This window comes from Nicotiana tabacum, chromosome 2, assembly GCF_000715075.1.
Source record: "Nicotiana tabacum cultivar K326 chromosome 2, ASM71507v2, whole genome shotgun sequence".
Taxonomy (NCBI): domain Eukaryota; kingdom Viridiplantae; phylum Streptophyta; class Magnoliopsida; order Solanales; family Solanaceae; genus Nicotiana; species Nicotiana tabacum.
Window position 1 is genome coordinate 4,779,972 of NC_134081.1, and position 25,155 is coordinate 4,805,126.

A 25,155-nucleotide genomic window follows, 5' to 3' on the forward strand; every position below is an offset into this window, starting at 1 on the left:
CTCAACAGGATAAGCATATAGCCTAGGCATGGTTTCTAACATAAATCACAGCTCAATTACTCTAGCACGTAGAGATTTCATGAATAGAAACAAGATTAGGTCACTACACAGTACCACAGAATCAATCAAGTCATAATTCACACAGTGCACTCCCACACGCCCGTCACCTAACATGTGCGTCACCTCAACACCAAACACATATCATGTAGATTCATGGATTCATACCCTCAGCACCAAGTTTATAAGTGTTACTTACCTTGAACAAGCCAAATCTAATACCAAGCAAGCCAAATGATACTCCAAAATGCCATCCCGCGTGTACCGACTTCCGAACCGCTCGAAACTATCCAAAAGTAACTCAAATTCATCAAATAATGCCTAAGGAAACAATTCCAAATAATAAAGGTCGAATCTTTAATCAAAATCGCAAAGTCAACCAAAAGTCAAATCCGATCCCGCACCTTGAAACCCGACGAAGCTCACAAAATCTGACAATTCATCCAATTACGAGCCCAACCATACTAGTTTCACTCAAATCCGACTCTGAATCGATGTTCAAAACTCAAAACTTCACTCTATGAAACTTTACAAAAATAAACACCAATTTTCTCTTTAAAATCAATAATCATACGCCAAAAATGAAGATTAATTCATGAAATATAATCACAAGCAAGCCAAGAATGCTTACCCCAATCTGTGTGGAGAATTTCCTCTCCAAAATTGCCCAGAACCGAGCTCCAAGTTTCAAGAATGTGAATAAAACGACCAACCCTCGATATTAAAGGTTCTGCCCAGCACTGTTCGCATCTACGAAGAAAATAGCCCCTTTTGCGGCGTCGCTTCTGAGACAACATTTACTCTTCTGTGACCACAACTAACCAGCCGACCCCTCGCACCTGTGGAACATTTTTCCACTTCTGCGACATCGCAGGTGCGAGCTCCTCTTCGCTCCTGCACAAGATTTCGCTTCTGCGACCAATACTCTATAGAAGCGGCTACACCAACACCAGAAATCTTCAGAAATGCAACTAGAGGATAAATGATCTGAACCTCGTACGAAACTCATCCGAGCAACTCGGGACCACGTACGAACATTCCAATAAGCCCAATATCATAACATGGACCTACTCGAGTCCTCGAATTAGGCATAACAACATCGAAATGACGAATCACACCTCAAATTAAACTTAATGAACTTTTGAACTTTCAACTTCCAAAACTCGCGCCGAAACATATCAAATCAACTCGGAATGAACTCAAATTTTGCACACAAGTCCCAAATCAAATAATGAATCGATTCCAATTCCTAGAACTAAAATACGAATCCGATATCCTCAAAGTCAACTCTCGGTCAAACTTATGCACTTTCCAAATCTTCAAATTTTTAACTTTCGCCAATTAGCGTCGAAACCTTCTAGAAATATTCAAATGCAAATCCGGGCATGCGCCCGAGTCCAAAATTATCATCCGCACCTAACGGAACCATCAAAACTCCAATATGAGGTCAAATACTAAAAAGTCAAACTTGGTCAACTCTTCCAACTCTAAAGTTTCAATCATGAAATTCATTCTTCCAAATAAATTCTGAATAACCTGAAAACCAAAACCGACGATTCACATAAGTCATAATACATCGTACAATGCTGCTCAAGACTTTAAATAGCTGAACATAATGCATATGATCGAAACGACCGAATGGGTCGTTATAATATGCGTATTAATATCACAATGTATCACAAATCGCACCTCAAGTGCCCAATATCACAACTTGCTAAGAAACCAACCATAATAGTGTTTTCACAATAAATAGCCCATGGCTCAACCATAATATGCAAAAACTCTCAACAATAACAACCGAATATGAATAACTCAACAAAATAGTATTTCACAACTTTACAACTTTGCCTCAATGTAAATCATGTCCTTCATAACTCTATACCAATTTCAACAAAAAGATATTCCAAGAATAACAACTTCAATTGAAGAACTCAACGGTTAAATAATGAATAAAGAATAGAGGAAACAATACTTCAACTAAACATGTAAAGACAATTAACAAGTAAGACATAAGACAAGTAGAGCATGTGAATATAGACTAATGATGATGAATATACCATGTTAAGGTAACTCAATTAAGGCATGAAAGGAATCTACATAGCTAAAATCAATCAATTTTCACATTTAGCCCATGTACACACTCGTCACCTCATGTACACGTCTTTTACATATCACAATTAACACAAACCAACACCAATCCTAAGGGGTATTTCCCCCACACAAAGTTAGGCAAGACACTTACCTCAAAACACGCTAACTCAATCCACTAGTCGGCCTTTTCCTCGATTATCCAATTCCGAACGGCTCGAATCTAGCCAAAACAACTTCATACCATAAATATAAACTATAGGAAGCTATTCTGAACAATAAAGTTACGATCTTTAAAGAGAAATAAAAAGTCAACTCAAAAAGTCAACCTCAAGCTCACATCTCGGAACCCAACCAAAATAACATAATCCGAACACCCATTTGATGACGAGTTCAATCATACAAGAATTACTCAATCCGACCTCAAATTGCCTTTCAAATCCCTAAAATTTGCCTATTCATTAAACAATGCAACGTAATTTTATTATGAAACTACGTCGTTTTGATCCGGGTCATGGCAAGCCAACAATTGGACTGGATCGGTCAAATTGGGCTAAAAGAATTAGGCCTGATTTGTGTATAACTCAACTAAAAATGGCATTAATCCAAACCTTTAAACCCCTTAATAAATTAATTAATAATCTAATGCTAAATTCTATAAACACACACAACAAACCTAAAAATAATATAATGTAGGAGAAATGAAAAGAGCAAAAATTAGATATTTACAATACATATACATAGCTCTCTTTGAGGGGAGGCTTGGAGCAATGGTAAAATTGTTTCCGTGTGACCTATAACTCACGAGATCGCCGTAAATGCAACTACTAATGCTTGCATTAGAGTAGAATGTCTACATCATATCCCTGGGGTACGGCCTTTCCCCGAACCGCAAGAACACAAAATGCCTTGTACATCGGGCTACCCTTATACATAGCTCTCTTTGTTTGACAACATGGGCATCTGGTATATGCATATAAATGTATATAACGACATCCCAAAATTAAGCCAAAAACACTGCATTTCGTGCTCAAAGAAAGACATTTACAATTTACGCTGCAACTTCTCTTTATTTTATTTTTTTTTGGGGTGGGGGCGGGGGGGGGGGGTGGGTTCTTTTTACACAGGCTTTTTTCTCATCACAATATAGTATCTTAGCATTAGCCTTATCTACACATTGAAGTGTTTTCTTTAATTCAAGTGAGTATTCCTTGTTACCCTTTGTATGCAATAGGTATAGCCTTCAATGGAATAGCTTTCTTTAAAGTAATTCCCATTCTTTCATTCATGTCCAAATCTTCTGGCTTAACTCCATCAGCTAAAACCCAATCAAACTTTTGCAAAACTGACCCTAAAGCCAATGGCAACACACGAGAAGCGAGTGGAATTGCAGGGCACATTCTTCGACCAGAACCAAATGGTATAAACTCAAAATGCTGACCCTTATAATCAACCATGTTAGGTTTCAAAAATCTCTCTGGCTTGAACTTTAAAGGGTTTTTCCAAGTCGTTGGATCCCTACCAATAGCCCAAACATTAACAAGAACTTGGGTTTCTTTTGGTATGTAATACCCTAACATGGTACAAGAATCCATTGCCATGTGTGGAACTAAGAATGGAAGTGGAGGGTGTAACCTTAGGGTTTCTTTGATCACTGCTTTTAAGTATGGGAGTTTGTCCAAGTCTTCTTCTTCTAACTTCCTTGTGGGATTGATGACTCTTCTTAGCTCAACTTGGACTTTTTGGAGAGTGTTAGGGTTGTGGAGAAGCTCCGCCATTGCCCATTCTAACGTGCTTGTTGTTGTATCTGTCCCTGCTGTGAACATCTCCTGATAACGATAGACCAGTAAGAGTTAGAGAGAACACGTTTTTATTTATTCAATTATGTTTTCAACATGAAGAGCGTGTAATATTTACGAAAAATTTTATACCGCCAATTAAGAGAATTTGGAACTTCTTAGGGAACACCAGTAAATAAAGCATAAAAAATAAGTTTATTTGTGAACATCTCCTTTAAATAGACCAGTAAGCCAACTATTTTAAGATCGGCAAAGGATCAAATATGCCCCTCTACTTTCGGAAATGGTCTAAGAATATCCCTTGTTATACTATTGGGTTATTTATACCCCTGCATTCATACTTTGGGTTCAAATATACCCCTTATTTAAACGGAGGGACACCTGTCATCATCCTATTGGTCAATTCTAAATATCTCCTAATTAATTAAAAAGACTCATTACTCATACCCGAAAAATAATTTTTTTTGTAAAAACTGGAAAAAACTAAATTATATTTTTTACTAAAAACTGATAACAACGAAATATATTTTTTTTCAGTTTTTACAAAAAATAAATGCTTTAAAAAAACTGAAAAATATTTTCTAAAACAATAATTTTGTAAAAACTTGAAAAAAAAACTGAAAAGCAATTTTCCAAAGCAATTAAAAACTGGAAAAAACTGAAATATTTTTAACTAAAAACTGAAAAAACATTGCTTTAGAAAATTGCTTTTTAGTTTTTTTCAGTTTTTATAAAAATATTGTTTTAGAAAATATTTTTAGCTTTTTTTAAAGCAGTTTTGTGTAAAAACTAGAAAAAAAATATTTTCATTTTTTTCAGTTTTTAGTAAAAAATATTTCAGTTTTTTTCAGTTTTTACAAAAACAATTGCTTTAGAAAATTGATTTTCAGCTTTCCTTTTTCAGTTTTTACAAAAATATTATTTTAGAAAATATTTTTCAGCTTTTTCTAAAGCAGTTTTTTTTCAGTTTTTACAAAAACAATTGCTTTAGAAAATTGATTTTCAGCTTTTCTTTTTCAGTTTTTACAAAAATATTATTTTAGAAAATATTTTTCAGTTTTTTCTAAAGCAGTTTTTTTGTAAAAACTGGAAAAAAAATAATTTCATTTTTTTCAGTTTTTAGTAAAAATAATTTCAATTTTTTTCCAGTTTTTACAAAAAATAATTGCTTTAAAAAATTGCTTTTCGGGTATGAGTAATGGGTCTTTTTAATTAATTAGGAGATATTTAGAATTGACCAACAGGATGATGACACGTGTCCCTTCGTTTAAATGAGGGGTATATTTGAACCCAAAGTATGACTGCAGGGGTATAGATAACCCAATAGTATAACGAGGGGTATTCTTAGACCATTTTCGAAAGTAGAGGGGTATATTTGGCTCTTTGCCGTTTTAAGTTTCTTGAGTTTTTTCAAGCATTATTTTCTATTTTACTTTAATTTCTGTACCCATAGACAAGAGTGAGTTACTCTAGTGGTGAGCACCCTCCGCTTCCAACCAAGAGGTTGTGAGTTCGAGTCACCCCAAGAATAAGGTGGGGAGTTCTTGGAATGAGGGAAGCGAGAGTCTATCGAAAACAGCCTCTCTACCCCAGGGTAGGGGTAAGGTCTGCGTACAAACTATCTCTCTAGACTCCACTAGTGCGATTATACTTGGTTGTTGTTGTTGTTGTTATGTACACCTATAATGTATTATACTTTTTGTACAAAGTTAGATTACATCAAACTTTTTCTTTTCTTTTCTTTTTTTTTTTTTGGTCATGAACCAAGAATTATCCGCTGAGGTTATCATTACTTAGTCCAAGATAGGTTTAAATTCAATTTTATTTTGTCTGTGAGTTCCATTCCAATTTAGTCAATTAGTTGATTGGAACCGTTTGTTTTTCAATCCAACTTTAATAGAATCACCATAGGAAGTATAGTTTAATGAACAATATTGATTTGCCGTACGATTTGGTGGTTGGACACCAACAATATAAAGATCAAGGAAATATTTCAAACAACCATTTTGGTGTGATCTGTAGAAATCTAAAACAACCAAACCGTAGGCAAAATGTGCTTTTCACCAAATCTTTGAAAAGATCAATTGCGGTATATTGTCAACTATATTTAAATCATTGATCATGAAAAAGAACTCCATTTTGTAACGACCAAACTACCATATTGCTGGTTAGGTTACTCTAATTATTCAAAGAAATAAAAGTAAAGAGCTTCATAAAAAAATTGAGTTTAACTTAAATACTTTGATACCGTAGAATATTTTACACTATCGAGTCATTTAAAACATGACTAGAGCTACCCGTTCATAAATAAGTAGGAACGATAACTTGAAAAAAGGACTTCTTGCTATAACATATTAAGAGCCCGTTTGGACATAAAAAAAAATTCACTTTTTTCCAAAAACTTTTCACTTATTTTCGGAAATCAATGTTTTGGCCATAAAATTTTCAAATTTCACTTGAAGATGAATTTTGGAATTTTTCGAAAATGAAAAATTCCAAAAAGCTGTTTTCAAAATTTTCACTCATATCACTCACAAAATTTCAAAAACAACCCAAAATTATATTCATGTCCAAACACAATTCTAATTTTCAAATACCATTTTTACTTGAAATTTGTTTTTCACTTTTTTTTGGAATTTTACATTTATTATTTCCAAACGCCCACTAAATACACTGATAGCAGTAGCGTGCGCAAATTTTTTGGTTAGTGGTATGTATCAACATTTGAAGAAATAGACTAATGAATAAATCACTATAATAACAAGCGATGTCATTTTCTATATTTATACCTTTTGTATAATATCTATATATACATATTTAATAAAAAATAATTGACGAAACGATGTGACGTGCATGACACCGCTTGCCGTAAGATATATCTAACCCTGGCTAATAAAGTAAAAATCTTTGCATTATCAGTATATATACTTTAAATTCAACAAATATTAAGCATATAGAGGGATAGAGAACACTTACGAAAAGAATGACATTGATTGTTCGAGAGGAAAACTTCGAAGGACCCTCCACACCATCACCACGATATTGAAGAAGCACGTCTAAATAATCCTTCTTCATTTCTTCATCATTTTTCATATCTTCCATTCTTTCTTTAAGAAATCCACCAGCTATATCAAATGCCATTTTCACATGAAACTGTGTCTTTCTCCTAATACCTTGTGGATCAATGGATCTCAAAATAGGGAAAAAATCAGCCATATTAGGTTTTCCTGCAAATTCCATAACTTTCCCTGCATGGTAAAAGAACTTTGCACCTCTATTTGATTTTGGATCCAATAAATCTTTTGAAAACATGAGGTTTCCAATTAGGTTAAAAGCCATTAAAAAGAAAAACCTCCCCACATCAATGGAAGTAGTACCAGAGTTTCCTGCATCTCCAATGAATTTCACCATTTGATCAATGCATTTTGTACGTGTACCTCTCATTACGTCGAGACGACTCGTAACAAAGAACTCTTTCGTGCTTAATCTTCTTAACATACGCCAATGTGGTCCGTATTGATTAGTGATGAGTGAACCCTCATTGCCAAAATCTCCTTTCATGGCTTCATAAATTTTCCTACCTGCAGTACCGAAGAGTATGGTGTAGCGGTTAATGAAGCGGGTGGAGACAATATATAGGAGACTAGTGTTCAAATTTAAGCAAAAAAAGAGATGTACAAGTTGTCATCACCGTTATTTTAAAAAGGCGAATACATGAACAACTACTTCTTAAACTTGTTAGTATATTTATTTAGACACTTGAACCTAAGCTTGTTCAAGTTGAGCACTTGAATACATGATAATCTGTCCCTGTTAAACATTTTCAGGGATCAAACCTTTGAAAAGCTTCTGCGCGTGTTCTCAAGCGCCTATTACGTAAATAAATTAACCGTTTAAAATATGTCACCTCCTTTATATATACATCATACATAAGCCTTTGTTATAACTCTAAATACATAATTTACCCATCTGCATCAAAATTCCTGTTACACATCTCATGTTCACGGAAAACCTTTTATACATTCAACCTTTCAAAAGTGTGTTTAAGACACACCACTTTTGTGCTTGACCAATTTTTCAGATAACATAAAAGTCACACCCTAATAGGGTCGTGACACGTATCAATGACTTTAAAAAGGAAAAAAAAAATTAGAAATTACAATTAAAACCCATCTTCTTCATCTTCCCATTTTCTATCTTAAGCACCATTGTTGCTTCTACCATAGGTGTTTGTAAGAAAGTTTTCAACAACACCAAAATTCAACCATACTATCTAAATAACTAGTCGAAAATAATCGAGCAACAAATTGAATACAACAACCCAATAATCAACAAGACTCAATTGAATTTTCAAGCTTTTTTCGACCCCCAACAATGGTGGATTTTAGATGTTTTCACCAAACCATCAATACTACTGTTAAAACTTTTAAATCTATCACAAATAAATAATTTTCACAAAATTTGGACAATAAACCAACCAAAATCGCTCAATTTTAGATCTAAAAATTTATGTTCTTTCAAAAATTCTATTTGGGGAAGAAGATGAGGGGGAGGGTGGTCTGAGGAAGAAGGCCAGGGGGAGGGGGAGGGGTTCCTGTGGGGAGAGAAGACAAAAAATGGGATTTTTTACGGACTTCACGTACTTTTTTTGTGTGTAAACACGCAAGTGCTATCTGGTCAAAAGTAGTGTCTTAGACACACTTTTGAAAGGTTGAGTGTAAAATGTTCCCGTGAAAGAGAGGTATGTAACAGGGACTTCGCTTCAAGATTGATGGGTAAACTATGCATTTTGACTTGTTATAACAAACAAAAGTAAGACTCTGAAAAAGAACCCAATTAATTAAAAACAAGACCCGCTCCGTTAAACAAAAGACTTGCTCCATTCGGAAAAAGATCAAGAGCTATTTTTCCAAAATGTCCTCAAAAAAAGAAATCAAATATCTAATAGGAATACCTCATCATGTGTTGTGCTGAGTTAGAATAGACCCTTAATTCGAGTGTCTAAGTATATAAAATATGCTGGCACTTAAAAAATAAATTCCTACCTGCAAGCACCATGTCATGGTTCTTGAACATTTCACGTGCAACATCATTGGAAGAAATTACGACTGTGCTCATTGAACCTAACCAAAGTGTCATTATAGGACCATATTTGGTGGCTAATTTTGCAAATGAGACATGAGGTGCAAAACCTGATTGAAAAATGTTTGTCACTAGCTGCCACCACCTTGGTCCTGGTGGCAACTGCCCTAATTCTTCCAACCGCCGTTGTCTTCTCTCAGTCACCATTGCCCATGCAATCCATACAAGTAAGAGTAGGATCAACCCTAAAATTTCACACTCCATTGCTTTTGTTTGTTTTGACAAGAATCAAAATGGTTGTTTAGCACAAAAAAGGTCTCCTTAACTTTTTTTCAACAACCTGCATATCAAAGGAAGTAAGATCAGGGTTAAAGAAAAAAAGAATACTCCCTCATTAAAGAAAAGAAGAAATAGTTTGGAACTTATGATCTTAAATAAGTAATGAAATTTTATGGCTATAAAATCATAACATGAAGGATAAAATATGATATTTATAGTTAAATTTTTTGTTTAATATGAAAAAATATATATATTTTAAAGAGTGTCACATAAAATGATACAGTAAAAAATAAAGTCTTTTCTTTTCCTTTCTTTCTTCCTTTTTTTTTGTTGGTTTGGATTGGGGACTTGGTTTTTGGGCTTGTGGGATGAAGGGAGAAAAAATGGGTGAAATTCAAAAATATCGAGATTTACAAGTGATAATTGAAAAATAGTCACAGTTTCAAAAATAATCGAAATTTAGCTACTTTTCATGTAAAGATAAATTTGAACGAAAACACTATTCAAATTCGAAAAATATTCCAGCACAATATACTGGAGTTCCAGTATAATATACTGGACTTCCAGCATAATATACTGGTCCAGCATAATATGCTGGAAGTTCATACACAGGTGCTCCAATCTTTAGTATATTATGCTGGAACTTTCCGTGTGATGGAGTTCCAACATAATATATTGGAATTTCGTACACATGTGTACCAATCTATAGTATATTATGATGGGACTTTCCGTGTTGCAGCAAAATAGTGACTATTTTTAAATGACTTTGCAAACGCTAGCTATTTTTCAATTAACAATCCGAAAACTGGTTAACCCGTGCTATTTTAACAGAAAAAATTAGTTGGAATGAACACTTTTTATGTTGACTATTAAAATTTAGCTGCTATTTAAAATGTAATAGAAAAATAGTCACTATTTAATGGAAAAAAATTATTTGGAGAAAAGTTTCCAACTTTGACACGTAAATGGAAGCAAGAATCCACAAGATCTAGTTTCGTCAACAGGTGGTTAATTAAAGATTTTTAGAATCAAGTTGGTGAAATTTAAATGAATAAAGTGATTGAGAAAGCAAAATGGATACTGCCACTTGATGACAAACGACAAAACCTAGGTCAGTTTCTTTGAAAGCAAAGGAAAACGAGTGCAAGAATTGCATATAAAAGAGGGTGGGATGTGTAATATCCCTCCATCCTTAATAAGAGATATCGATTTTGAGTTCACTAAAAATTGAAAAGATCTTGGTAGTAGGTTGCTAATAAGGGTTACGTAATGTGAATATAGATATACGAGTACCAAACATAGAACGAAAAACTAAAAAATCTTGAAGCTATAGCATGGGAGGATAGTTAATTAATTCTTCTAACAAAAAACTGCACGAATTTAGGTGAAGTGAGTAAAATAATTTCTTGAATTCAAATGGAATGATAGAAGCTAATTTCATGTAGTGCTATTACCAAACATCAAGAAGATGTGATTTTGATTTTACCTTTTCTAGATGAATAGAAGAGGAAATCTTGTAATTTACGAGAAACACAAATAAAAGTTCACACAGAAAATTAAAAGGGCAAAGCATTCCACGTTTATGCAGGGTTCGGGAAAAGGACGTACTTTGAAGATTATGATATATGCAGTCTACCCTGATGCAAGCATTAATGGTTAATTTTATGGTCCGAACCCGTGACATATAGGTCACATGCAGTGGCGGAACCAGAATTTTCATTAAAGGGTGTCAAAATATATAAAAATAAACATACCAAAAAATTAAGGGGAGTCAATACATAGTATGACATCCCTTCCTATAAGGTGGCTCCGCCACTGATCACATGGCGGCAACTTTTACCGTTGCTTCAAGGCTCCCATTCATATAGAAAATTAAGAACATCAAAGAATTTTAATTCCTACTATACTAATTCAATTATGCTTTAATACCTCTTCTTGAATAACCAACCACCTTGAGCTTTCCTCCAAAGAGCTGACTACCTGTTAATTCCAGAATGAATTTGAACTTCCAGAAAAGATTGTTGATTAAACAAAGGTGAAGAAAGAAGAATTAATTCTGAAATCTGATGTGGAGAGTTTTTCTCAAATAGTAATTAAATGTGGCGTATTTTTTGAGATCCTAAAGGGCAAAGATTGAGGAATCTATTTGAGTGATCTGCAATTCTGTGTTTAGCCAATGGGAGTATTTATAAAGACAATTAAACTACAGTTGCAATCCCAGTAATCAATTAACTATGAAGTTTGTCCATTGTAATGAAGACAAGCATGGCATCTTCATTCTTTAGTTCAATATCTACTTTTATAATTTATGTACTTATTTTTTACCTCATTTTTTATAAAAGAAATACCATATATAGTTAAGTAATAACTCTATGTAATTTAGAGGCGGTCTCACGATTTGAAGGTGGCGAGAGTAAATGAGCGAACTGCTCAACCAGTGGCCCCCTTTAACTTTTGATTTTAATAGTTTCAAGCAAAATATATGACCGTTTTTAATATATATACACTTATATATTTAGAATTTTTGTCGAAGTTAACCGAACCCGGTGACCCCTCTTCTCCGAGCATAGGCCCGCCTTTGCTGCGGATGACTTACACACAATGGCTAATCACTTCAACAATTTACTTTAGCATGCAAAGTAGCCAATCGTGTCTTTTGGTTAATTACTTTTGCTATAGATTACCTCATTATAAATTTGTTTGAGATATCATTATGTAATTAATTCGGCAAAATTTTTGATACCCATTTTTTAAAGTACCAATCTTGTACCTATCTCGATGATAATGTTTTTAAAATTTTACGTAAATATTAAGAGCAAAAACACATAGCCTTTGAAGATGTAAACATATTTTTAATTTTTTTTTTCTGGAAAATTATTTTCAAGTTCATTCTTTTTAATTCTTGTTTTTTTAAGTTCATTCTAGAAAATACAAACATGGTTAGGTAGCTGACATAAGACGGGTTTTTTCTTTCTCCCAAGCAAAATATGCAAGTTTTTCTATATGAATTGCTTCCGATAAATTAGAAAAGAATAAATTACTATTATAAAAGCATAATACAACAGCTACTTTTAAAGTCTTAAATATTAAAAATCTAATTAAATGATAATTTTACTTAATGTGAAATTAGTTTTTAAAGGTGAAAAGATTATCAATATTTTGTATTGGAGTTTCCCGCTTTTATAATTATAATATAATAAGATCGATAAATATATATTAATAATAAAAAGTATAGGTACTTGAAAGAAAATAATAAATGTATCGACAAAGAAAAATCGGGTTAGGAGATAACTCGTAATCGATCCGGTCGTTGGACCCTGAACCCACCAAACCTGTATATTTCATGTAATGATATTGATCTAAAATAGCATAACATATTGATTTTTAGTATCTAAATTACAGACCTAAATAACATTATTTGTGCTAAAAGTCAATAAACTTATAATTACCTTAAAGAAATACGTACAATTATTTACTAATAATTTCGATATATATATTTTAGTATCTTATCTTTATTTCATTTATCTAATTGGTTTTGTGTTCTAACATGTATAAGTTTACAAAAGAAATTGATGTACATTATATTATTCACTATAACGAATTATAGTTCAAAAGGCAGTCTTGTCATTTGTAAGCTTATTTGTAGATATTATTGTTATTCGTAATTAATTACGGATATATTTTTCAAATGTATACTACATAAATTGAAAAGTAGAAACTTTTAGCCTATAATTATTTTTTAAAGGTACTTGTTGTAAGGTGTATTGTGAATACCCTTTGAAATATTCACGCTAAAAGAGTACTATTTTATAATATTAGAATTCCTAAACCTATAAGGGAGTTCCATGTGCACGAGACTTCATTTGTAGTTTTTTATTCTCTTTTAATTAACTTTTATTTTACTAAAATTATTAATAAGTAATTGGTTATAATTCTATACAAAGAATAATGACTCCTAAATCTAAAAAGAGTTCAAGTGGACGAAACTTTCCTACTTCAATTTTTTTGGGTGTTACTTTTATTTTACAACTATATTGTCTTACCTAGTTTAAACAATGGAGAATTCAATACAAAAAATTTAGTTAAATTTTGAATTCCTAAATATAAGGAAAATAATTAAATGATTATTCCTTATATTAGGAAAAATAATAAAATGACTATTGTATCTAGCATGAAATATATTTTTAAAGGGTAAAAAAGACGAACGACATTTCGCTAAGAGTATTCGTACTTTTAATATAATATATATAAATATAGGTTTAATAGATCATAATCAAACTAAATTGCTGTTTTCTTTTTTAAGTACCCAACGAGGGAGATGAGGACTTATTAGCCTGGACCACGATATCATCGTCACCTTATAATATACTAATTATAATCTAATGATTAACCAATTTCCTCAAAAGAAAGGAAATATATATTTAAAAAAATCAGTGCACAATGAAACAAAAATTGCATATATAGGATTGAGCATAATACACCAAAAGGATGATCATAGAAAATTAAAGAAATGATATTCTCAAAGATTGTGATATGTTTGACCCGGGTTCAGGAAAAATGACAATATTATTGTTCATGATCTTGTTCTTTTTTTTTTTTTCTACTCGTTTATCATTTTTTCATTTTTTTAAAAAATTTTAATCTTTTTTTAAATAATTAAAATATAAAAGAATAAGTTTTAGAAAAAATATCCTCACTAAGTGGGGTAAGGCAGGAGAAGGTGGGGGACCTTGAGCTTGATGTGTACTTTTGTTGATTAAGGTGTCGTTAATTGGTTGTAGGAAAGAAAACAAAACTATAAATTTACGCTTTATATCCATTTTATTTTCCTACGCTTTTTAAGAGGAAAAGAATTTCATGTAAATCTTTATTAAAGAAAACTGTCAAAATTATCTTTTGATAAATATTTACCTAGTTATATTTGTTGCAGCAAGATTTATGACAAATCAAATAATATTTTTACTTAACAAATTAAGAAAATATTAAAAATTAAGACAAGTTAATTTGTTAAAGAAATTATGCACAGTATTTATTTATCATTAAGGTGCTTATATCAATTCTATAATATTTTATTAAAAACTCAAAACTTCGCACTTCATCAATGCCTCCATCCTAATTATTTGTAGTGGCCTTTGATTTGTACCATAGATGCCCTTTCATGAGTTTTAAATTCCAATATCGAATTGCATACCATCTTACAATATACTCCACTCTTTCGAATTTGGACAAAAAGAAATAAATAAAATTTTTTACATAATAACTGGTCGTATTGACTGTTTATTTTACATAAATTATATAATGATTATTATACATAGATGATACATATATTATACATCTGCAATTATTTTTAGTTTAAACGGTTGGATAAAAGACTATTTAGGCTCGTTTTTCAAATTTTACCATTTGTCCGGGTTGTTGCCGCCTAAACCCGACCCACCAAAAGCAGCCCGTTTGTCCTTACCCTTTTACATTTTCATTTTCTTTTTTATCGTAACATTCATATGTTTAACTTCTTTATTTTAAAATCTAAAATTGCTAACAGTAATGTTCGCGATTCACCTCCATCTACGGTGGCTGAAATTCCGCAGCGTCGGACACCTCTGAGGTGGCGCTAGCTGTCTCCCTAAGGTCATTAACTTTCTCCTTTATTTTTTCCCTACATTATATGTGTTGACTGAATTTGCGAATTTTTAGTCCGAAATTTTGATGTTTTATGTGTATTAGATAATGCATCTATTGAGTGAAATTTTTAGAAATATTTCGCTGGTTTTTCAATCAAATGACGTCTGATGCAACTGTCTTCATGACGACTACCACAGCATAAGGACAATTTGAAATCAAAATTGATAATGGGTGATCGTTTTAATTTGTTGCTTTCTCATTTATTAATGGCCTACCTAATGAAAATTACACTCTAATATATTATTGGTACTATGGATCTTCTCTCCTGATAATTATTATCCAGAATTTGTCGGTATTATTGTGGGATAAATTTCACAAATGGTCATATAACTTGTCACACCTCCTTTTTCCCGAGGGGATAAGGGATAGGGAATTTTTTCAATTTAATTAACATTATTCGAAATGAGATTATTTATTTATTCAGAGTCGCCAATTGGATTAATTTATGGTGTCCCAAGTCACCGATTTATTTTAGAATCCCAAATCGAGAAAATTTGACTCTTATTTTTGGTCCGCGAATACAGAAGACCGGGTAAGGAATTCTGTTAACCTGGGAGAAGGTGTGAGGCACTCCCGAGTTCTGTGATTTTAGCACGGTCGCTTACCAATTAATACTTGGCGTAATTATCTGATTTATTACATGTTTTAAACCATTGTGCATTTTTGTCTTTTACCGCTTTTTAATATTTATGAAATTTATTTGAACAAGTCGCGATGTCGCACACTTGTCGTTTTGGTACACATTGCAAAACGCGGCACGTGAAACGCACCCGCGATTTACAACATGTTTATTTTTATTATTATTTGAAGTTATGGTCAAGTCGCGTGAAACGCGTACTTGAATTGGGGTTTACATATCATGACTATGCCACATGAACCGTACCCATAGTCACGATAATTTATTATTAATCGCGCCTAAATCAAGGTATGGTGTTCGAATATTATTCAATTACTAATTTTGACATTATTGTAAGGTCATGAGGTATGTATATTGTTATGGAGGAAATGAAGTAAATTAATTATGGAAAAAGTTGGCTAGCTTGTGAATGTTTATTTATTTTTGGTCATGTGCAATAATTAGCCCATAAATACGCTAGGGAAGTTCAATTAAAGTCTTACACCAATCATGGCCCAACCTAATCTCTTATAATTTTACTGCTAACCAATATTTGAAATTAGACTAAATTTATGGCAGGAAAAGATAGATGCTGGCAGGATCAATTTAGTCACTAAGATAGGATATCAAAATGAAACTAAGGCATGCTAAAATGGAAAGTCATTACTTCATTGAATAAACAAGAAAAGTAACGAATTAATACATATTCATCAATAAAATTAACCATATGAACTACTAAAAAGAACAATAAATTAATCTTAACAAATACTCAACATGAGAAAAAATTAATCTTAGCATACTCATATGCGAACTCGATCATATCATACTCAAAGTTAAATTAAAATAAAGTGACCCAAAATATTAATGAGAAAAAAAAATAGAAAGAGAAGTGAACCTTTGTATTGATGATTGTGGATTTAAATTACAACCACTCAATGATCGGATAGCTCTCAACTGGACCCTTCGGATTGGTGGGTTAATGATGGCTCAAAAGTGGTCAAGGGCTGGTGGTTTTGGGGTGGTGAAGCTGCTGGATTTTTCGAAAGAAAGCCGAAGAAAGAATGACACGAGTAGAAATTTTCTTATCCTAGAAGAAGAAAAATAAATTTTTCTCAATTCCTTCCTCCCCATTTTTTCCTTTCTCTCTCCCTGTTTTTTCCATCACATTTCTCTTCTATTTATAGAAAAAAATTCGGAATTTTCAGATTTTTATTTTTTATTATTTTTTTATTTTTTTATTTTTAATTAAAAATAATTTTCATATCCCATTTTTCTTATTTTAAAAAAAAAATAATTTCCCACTTTCCTTTACTTTTATTTTTTAATTTTTCACTTTTTTTACTTTTAATATATTTAAAATCCCACTTTTTTTACTTTTTTTTTATTTTTCACTTATTTTACTTTTCTTTTTTTATTTTCCACTTACTTTTACTTTTTTTTAAAAAAAAAATCAGATACCCTTACTTTTATTTTTTAATTCCAACTTTATTTTACTTTTTATTTTTTAAATTTCCACATTCTTTTACTTTTATTTTTTTTTAATTTTCCACTTTCTTTTACTTTTTTTATTAAACAATTTTTACCTACTTTTACTTTTACTTTTTAATTTTATATTTCTACTTTTCCTATTTTTTAATTCCCATCCGATTTTTTTTAAATAATAATTAACTTTTATTTATTTTTGGTTTTTAATTCATTTTATTTAAAAATAATAATAAAAATAATACTAATAGTAATAATTGACCTTTTAAATTATTAATAATTTATATATATATATATATATATATATATATATATATATATATATATATATATATATATATATATATATATATATATATGTATAAGTGTAACAAAGCTAAAAATATATATATTAAATTCTGAAAATATTTACATAGTAGAAGGTGATAAAATTTTAAATATAGTAAAAAATTAGGTGCTCACAGCTGCCCCTCTTTGCTTGGAAACATGAAGAGTTTTTAGGCAAAGATTAGGTGAGCCACGTGACTAATTTTTGACCAAACCATTATTCAAAAGGAAAAGAAATAAAAGATAGGGTGCAACCGAGTCCTGGTTTTGGACAGCCTACATATCCTGGGTTATAGGGGAATCAGGTCGCATGTAGTTCAAGGAGAATGGTGGAATGATAAGTTGAGGAGTCGAGTGAGGTTCCATCAAGGCTCCGGTTCACGGTCCTGCTATTATATAAAATAAAAAAAGAAACTAAACAAGCCTATCAATTATGAGTTATAAGATTCCTATCTATGAGTCATGAGAAACTTGATCTTGAGTCTTGAATGGTTCTTCATGCAGACTATGATCTAAACCTTGATGCTCGCTAGTTGTAGGTTCTAGTTCATTGTTCTATAGCTTCTTCTAATCAAAACGGGACTCCAATGCTCGTGGTTTCAGTCATGTCTTAGCATTCCACATCTTTTCAATTGCTTTTGCATTTTGGATTCACTTATTTTTTTTCTTTTCTTTTATTCTGAATTGAGACTTCTTATTTTGGTCATCTCGAACCTTGTGCCTCGAGGTAAAACCTACTCAGACACCAAAACAAACAATCGAACGAATTTATTTTTGCCCCAGTTTGCACTAGAAAAATTTTGTGAGTTATTGTAACAAAATTCTAAACTACTTCTTTATTGAAAGCAATAAAAGGTCGGGAGTGGTGTATCCTGAAAATGTCATTTTTTTTGGGATTGCGTTCTTTTATTATAAAAAGGATGTCTCAACTAAGGATTGGTGTACCTTATGTTGGAAAAATATGGCCAGGGAATGGGATACCCTATATTGGCAAAGATATCGGGGGAATGGTATACCCTACATTTAAGATCAAATCAACTAGGGAGTGAAGACCCTATATTGAAAAAAACGACTAGGTAGTGGAGACACTATGTCAAAAATAAAATTAACTAGGGAGTGGAGACCCTATGTCTACAATAACATCAACTAGGGGGTGGAGACCCTATGTTGCAAAAGCGACTAGGGAGTGGAGGCCCTATGTCTAAAAACATCAACTAGGGAGTGGAGACCCTATGTCTAAAAATCATCAACTAGGGAGTGAGGACCCTATATTGGAAAATCATCCACTAGGGAGTGGAGACCCTATGTTTGAAAAGAGACTAGGGAGTGGAGACCCTATGTCTAAAATATCATCAACTAGGGAGTGGATACCCTATGTTAGAAAATCATCAACTAGGGAGTGGAGACCCTATGTTGGAAAAGCGACTATAGGGAGTAGATACCCTATGTTGGAAAAGCGACTAGGGAGTGGAGACCATATGTCTAAAATAAAAATCAACTAGGGAGTGGAGACCCTATATCTAAAAATCATCAACTAGGGAGTGAAGACCCTATGTTGGAAAAGCGATTATGGAATGGAGACCATATGTCTAAAAATTATCAACTAGGGAGTGGAGACCCTATGTTGGAAAAGCGACTAGGGAGTGGAGACCCTATGTCCAAAATAACTTCAACTAGGGAGTGGAGATCCTATGTTGGAAAAGCGACTAGGGAGTGAAAACCCTATGTCTAAAAATATCAACTAGGGAGTGGAGACCCTATGTTAGAAAAGCAGATTAGGGAGTGGAGACTCTATGTCTAAAAACATCAACTAGGGAGTGGAGACCCTATGTTGGAAAAACAGACTAGGGAATGGAGACCCTATGTCTAAAAACATCAACTAGGGAGTGGAGACCCTATGTTGGAAAAGAGACTAGGGAGTGGAGACCCTATGTCTAAAATAAAATCAACTAGGGAGTGAAGACCCTATGTTGGAAAAGGCGAGTAGGGAGTGGAGATCCTATGTCTAAAATAAAATCAACTAGGGAGTGGAGACCCTATGTTGGAAAAGTGACTAGGGAGTGGAGACCCTATGTCTAAAAATTATCAACTAGGGAGTGGAGACCCTATGTTGAAAAAACGACTAGGGAGTGGAGACCCTATGTCTAAAAACATCAACTAGGGAGTGGATACCCTATGTTGGAAAAGCAAACTAGGAAATGGAGACCCTATGTCTAAAACCATCAACTAGGGAGTGGAGACCCTATGTTGGAAAAGAGACTAGGGAGTGGAGACCCTATGTCTAAAACTTATCAACTAGGGAGTGAAGACCCTTATGTTGGAAAACGCAGGTAGGGATTGGAGACCCTATACTACTATGATTTTTTTTCTTTCTTTTTAATTTCATATATTTTTTTAAGATAATGAGTAAAATGCGGGAAAGAGTTTGGAGAAGACTTCCCTTTTGCAGTAGTTGCTGCAAAACTATTTCTAGCCATTTTTCTTATTTTTTTAAAAAAGAAATAGTTCCCCACTTTCCTTTACTTTTATTTTTTAATTTTTCACTTTTTTTATTTTTAATATATTTAAAATCCCACTTTTTTTTACTTTTTTTTTTATTTCCCACTTATTTTACTTTTCTTTTTTTATTTCCCACTTACTTTTACTTTTTTTTTTTAAAAAACAATCAGATACCCTTACTTTTATTTTTTAATTCCAACTTTATTTTACTTTTCATTTTTTAAATTTGCACATTCTTTTACTTTTATTTTTTTTAATTTTTCACTTTCTTTTACTTTTTTTATTAAATAATTTCTACCTACTTTTACTTTTAGTTTTTAATTTTATATTTTTACTTTTTTTATTTTTTAATTCCCATTCGAAATCTGTATTTTTTAAAATAAATAATAATTAATTTTTATTTATTTTTGCTTTTTAATTCATTTTATTTAAAAATAAAGATAAAAATAATAATAAAAATAATACTAATAGTAATAATTGACCTTTTAAATTATTAATAATTTTTCTATATATATGTATAAGTGTAAGAAAGCTAAAAACATATATATTAAATTCTGAAAATATTTACATAGTAGAAGCTGATAAAATTTTAAATATAGTCAAAAATTAGGTGCTCACATAACTAACTATGATTTTTTTTATCAAAATCATATAACTTTATTTTCTCGCACAAAAATCATATAACTATAATTTTTTTTCATCAAAGTCGTATAACTTTGTTTTCTCACACAAAAATCATAAAATTTTCACTAACTCACACAAAAATCATAGTGGTCGAAAAATAAATTTTTCGGTAGTATTTTCTTATTTTGCATTTTTTAATTTTTTTTCAATATAATAAATAATTATCCAATTAAAATAGGAGAAATATGAGTATATTTTTAGTCGTTATATATATATATATATATATATATATATATATATATATATATATATATATATATATATATATATATATATATATATATATATATATATATATATATATATATATATATATATATATATATATATATATATGTAATTAGTTTCGGCCGGTCAATTAATTTTATATTTTTCTCTTAAAATAGGAATGATCCAACCCAGCCCGACTCAATATCCATATATGTAAGTTAATATAATACTAAAAGTGAATTCTTCCCCCATAAGAAACTTAGTTCGGAATGACAAAGGCATTCTGACAAAAGTATAAGGAAATAAAAGGTATAATTAGAGAGCACTTGAAATAAAAATGTTATCAATTTGAATAAAAATCTTGAAAAGAAAAATAAAATATAGAAGTACCATGTTTTGAAGGATTTACTATTCATCCCCATTTTAATTGGATTATTATTTATTAGACTGAAAATAAGAAAATAAATAACCACAAAATAAGAAAATATTACTGAAAAATTATATTTTTCAATCACTATGATTTTTGTGTGAGTTAGTAAAAATTTTATGATATTTGTGTGAGAAAACATAGTTATATGACTTTGGTGAAAAAAAGTCATAGTTATATAATTTTTGTGTGAGAAAACAAAGTTATATGACTTCAGTGAAAAAACAATCATAGTTATATGACCATTTGTGAAATTTATCTTATTAGTGTGGTATAGTTTATCTATCATAATAAAAAGAGGAAGTATTAGATGGCCCAAAAATATGAAAAATAAAATGGCAGATATAAAATAAGTGGTCCTAGTCAGGAACGGACGTATAGCTTTAGGAAGGTTCAATTGAACCCACTATACAATTTTTTTTTTTTTTAATGACGGTGATGTTGGAAACAATCAAAACAAACATTATTTATTTTGAGATAACAATACAATAAGATACAATGAATAACAACCATCCAAACAAACTGTTAGGTTGATGGAAACAAATCATAAAGTATTTCTTGTCTCTTGGAGTCGAGCACTTTGAAAGTTTGAATCCATTAAGTTCAAATCCTCTGTTCACTATGGTATGGTCCCAATACGTGTGGAAGTTTTGAAATGATGTGTTCAAAGGTTATGATTTGCTGACCTATATGAGAAAGCATTGACTGGATTATAAGCTTCCAGTAATATGCGTGAAATGTCGGCTTCACTAGGTTTTTTTTATTGTCTCATTGTGTGTTTTAACGTAGGGTATATGTTGTTTTTTGTGGTGCACATGTCATGTAATGATTGTTCGATTGAATACTATTATAGTTCTATAGTAAATTCAAATATCATGTATTATTGTGACGGTGTGAGGTTGGGGGGGGGGGGGGTTGCAAGATTGACTTGTGTCTTGTGGTTGATTGAAAATATGTTTCCGTACGAGCTGCAGGCTAGACTTAAGCTGGAAGGAATGTGTAATAGAAGAGGATGCTAGGCTCAAAATATTTTGTTTTTTCTTGCACTGGTGTTTTGTCCTGAGCCAAGGGTTTATTGGAAATAGTCTCTCTATCCTCACAAGGTTTGCGTATACACTACTCTCTCAAGACCCAACAATTTGGGATAATATGGGTATGCTGTTGTTGTTGCACTGGTGTTTTGGATGTAAACTAATAGGACCTTACTGTTGAAGTATTATGAACTCGGTGGTCCTGCCTCCTTGGACGTTGCTGGGATTGTTCATCTTTAAAACTTTTGTGGGATGGTGTGTATCTTGAAAATGATGCTTGTGCTGTTGGAGTTGAGAAAATCATCTGGTTATCTTGAACAATCGCCAAAATCAAGATTCGTTATTTATGGGAGGGAACCTAATTCTTAACTGCAGAATTGAAACACGATAAGACATTTATAAGTAGAGCCAACAAGGAAGATAACATAGTGGAAATAGGCCCTCCACCTCCAACCATGAGCTCGGGTCTTTGAGTCATTAAGGAAGCAAAGTGGCAATCGCAACCTTTTGAATCCTGGGCAGGGGTGGAGTTTACAATATTAAAAAAAAAAGTAATCTAGAGCCAAGTGCATATCGATCACTTGCAATTTTTATCTTAGTGCAGATAAAACTGTAGTTCTTCAGCTGATATTTTCTTCATATGCTTATTTGAGAACTAATCTCAACAATGATGCCAAATGTTGTTTCTCTTGATTGTTCAGATTACTTCAAGAGTAGAACTAGCGCCGGTGGTCCTGTAGTTGTGTTTGGCATTTTCTAATCAATATGACTTGTTTACTCAACTACACTCAGGCAATGCACTTATCTTGTCATGTGGCTTCCTGTGTTTATGTCTTCAGCAGATTTGTTTCAGGTGAAGCCAATGGCATGAGACATTACTGATGCTGAAATGCTAGTTTAACATATCATTTGGGATGTACTAAATAGCATATATAATAGAGGTGGTCCTAACATTTGGAGAAGCTTAGAGAGGTATGTTCTTGGACTGATGCAAGTTTTACCCACCCTGACCAACATCTGCAAGAATAATATTCACTTCCAACCAAGAGGTTGTGAGCTCGAGTCACTCCAAGAGCAAGGTGGAGAGTTCTTGGAGGGAAGGAGTCGAGGGTCTATTGGAAACAGCCTCTCTACCCTGGGGTAGGGGTAAGGTATGCATACACACTACTCTCCCCACACCCCACTAGTGAGATTATATTTGTTTCCAGTAATGACATCGAAAGATTGGCTTCCCTCTATATTGTATTTGTTTCTATACATCTGAATGTGGGGTATTGCTGTATTTATGTGTTGCACATTACATGTGACGAATTGTCTGATTGAATTTTATCGATTGTCTGATTAGATTTTATTATAGTCCTATCATTTTGTATTTCATAATTCATATAATTCAAAGGCCGTGTGTTATTATGATGGCTTATATATAAATACTTTCTAAGATGTGGTCCTGCTGTGGTGGACAAGATTATTTTCCGCTTTGAGGTTGACTCAAAATATGTTTCCGTACAAACTGCAGGCTACAATTAAGGGGGAATCGTTATGTAATAGAAGAATATTACTCCTAGAAATGATTTGTTTTTTCTGAACTGGTTTTTTGGGTGTAAACTAAAAGAATCTTACTGTTGAGCTGAAATTTTTCAGATGCAGTGGTCCTGCCTCCTCGGACAAGTTGCGATGTTCATATTTCAGACTATTCTGGGTCAAGGTTGCTGCCGTGTGACCAGTAGGTTACGGGTTCGAGCAGTGAAAATAATCTCTTGCTTCAATGTAGGGTAAGGTTGCGTACAATAGACTTTTATGGTCCGGCCCTTCCCCGAACCCGCACATAGCGGAAGCTTAGTGCATCGGGTTGCCCTTTAATATATGTGCTAATAGAGTAAATGTTGAACATCTATCGTGGTTGAAGAATCAGGAAAATGTAGTTTCGTTGCCTATGGGAAGCCACTGTAATTCTTAACCGCATTGAGATATTGCAACATATTTGTAGAGAGTGCATATGAATTGCTAATTATGAGTTTCAATGATAAAAAAATAATATATCACATGTGGTGCAGGAGTACAAGGAATAAAACAAAGGAATCAAGAAGCAATACCATTCAAGAATAGATTAAGGAAATAATCTATTACCGGAGCAATGCAAGGGAATAATCAATAATTAGAGAAGCAGCGGAGATACGGAAGAAGAATCAATCAATGATTCGATAAATGATTGACGGAAGCTAATACAGAAAGGTCCCAAATCAAAGGCAAACAAGATCGCAAAGGACTGCACTGGAGATTATTAAAGCCAGAAATCAAGGGATCTATCGCAAATCACTCAAGTAACGAAAAGATATGCCTGGCGGATGAAAAGCTTGTCAAGACCACAAATCAAGGAAGATCAACGGAAACTTGACTTTATTCTTGGAAAGAATCAATCTATGATTCTGTTCAAAGATCAACTCCCTTGGATTTGTAATCTCTCAAGATTCACGTCATTCAAAAGTCAAGAAGGCCTCACGAAGTATATATATACATATGTTCCATGCTTGAAGAGAATATACTTTGATCAAACCAACTTCAATCTCTTTGTTCTACTTCAAACAAAACATTGTAGTCTGCTCTAGATTTCTTGTGTAACAAAGAAGAGAAGAGAGAGAGAAAAGAACACTGGTATCAATTATAGAAAGAACAATGAGTGACAAAAATTGTTGGTGTATAACAACATCAACTTATCTGTACTAAGTCACTTCATACTTGAAAGAGATCACCCTTGAAACCCAAGGGGTTTAAACGTAGGATTCACTCTGAATCCGAACCAGTATAAAAACATACTGTGTCATTTACGTTCTGCAATTTATCTTTTTCATTCGATTCCTGAAAAGCCAGTCGACTAGAACTCAAATTAGTCGA

At 32.4% G+C, this 25,155-nt stretch overlaps 1 protein-coding gene and 1 long non-coding RNA gene across 2 annotated transcripts; one reads left to right on the forward strand and one right to left on the reverse strand.

Moving 5' to 3' along the window:
* Nucleotides 1-3,148: 3,148 nt before the first annotated feature.
* LOC107772417 (iridoid oxidase-like) lies at nucleotides 3,149-11,476 on the reverse strand. The gene is made up of 4 exons (XM_075230082.1): nucleotides 11,235-11,476; nucleotides 8,990-9,366; nucleotides 6,921-7,525; nucleotides 3,149-3,974 (listed from the first exon to the last, which is right to left on the reverse strand). Exons 2-4 carry the CDS (start codon nucleotides 9,288-9,290, stop codon nucleotides 3,360-3,362), a joined length of 1,521 nt encoding a protein of 506 aa, XP_075086183.1. The 5' UTR covers nucleotides 9,291-9,366; nucleotides 11,235-11,476; the 3' UTR covers nucleotides 3,149-3,359.
* A 10,365-nt stretch (nucleotides 11,477-21,841) lies between these two features.
* LOC142168909 (uncharacterized) lies at nucleotides 21,842-24,828 on the forward strand. Its single transcript, XR_012698851.1, has 3 exons — nucleotides 21,842-23,414; nucleotides 23,905-24,035; nucleotides 24,318-24,828. It is a non-coding gene; the product is annotated as an uncharacterized LOC142168909 (long non-coding RNA).
* The last annotated feature ends 327 nt before the right edge of the window (nucleotides 24,829-25,155 follow it).

What these genes read in the sequence shown, in the direction of transcription:
- LOC107772417 (XM_075230082.1), bottom strand. Translation starts at nt 9,290, where the DNA reads ATGGAGTGTGAAATTTTAGGGTTGATCCTACTCTTACTTGTATGGATT. An exon ending in CCATGACATGGTGCTTGCAG is followed by an intron (nt 7,526 to 8,989) that starts GTAGGAATTTAT and finishes TCGGTACTGCAG; the next exon opens with GTAGGAAAATTTATGAAGCC. An exon ending in CAATCAATGTCATTCTTTTC is followed by an intron (nt 3,975 to 6,920) that starts GTAAGTGTTCTC and finishes TATCGTTATCAG; the next exon opens with GAGATGTTCACAGCAGGGAC.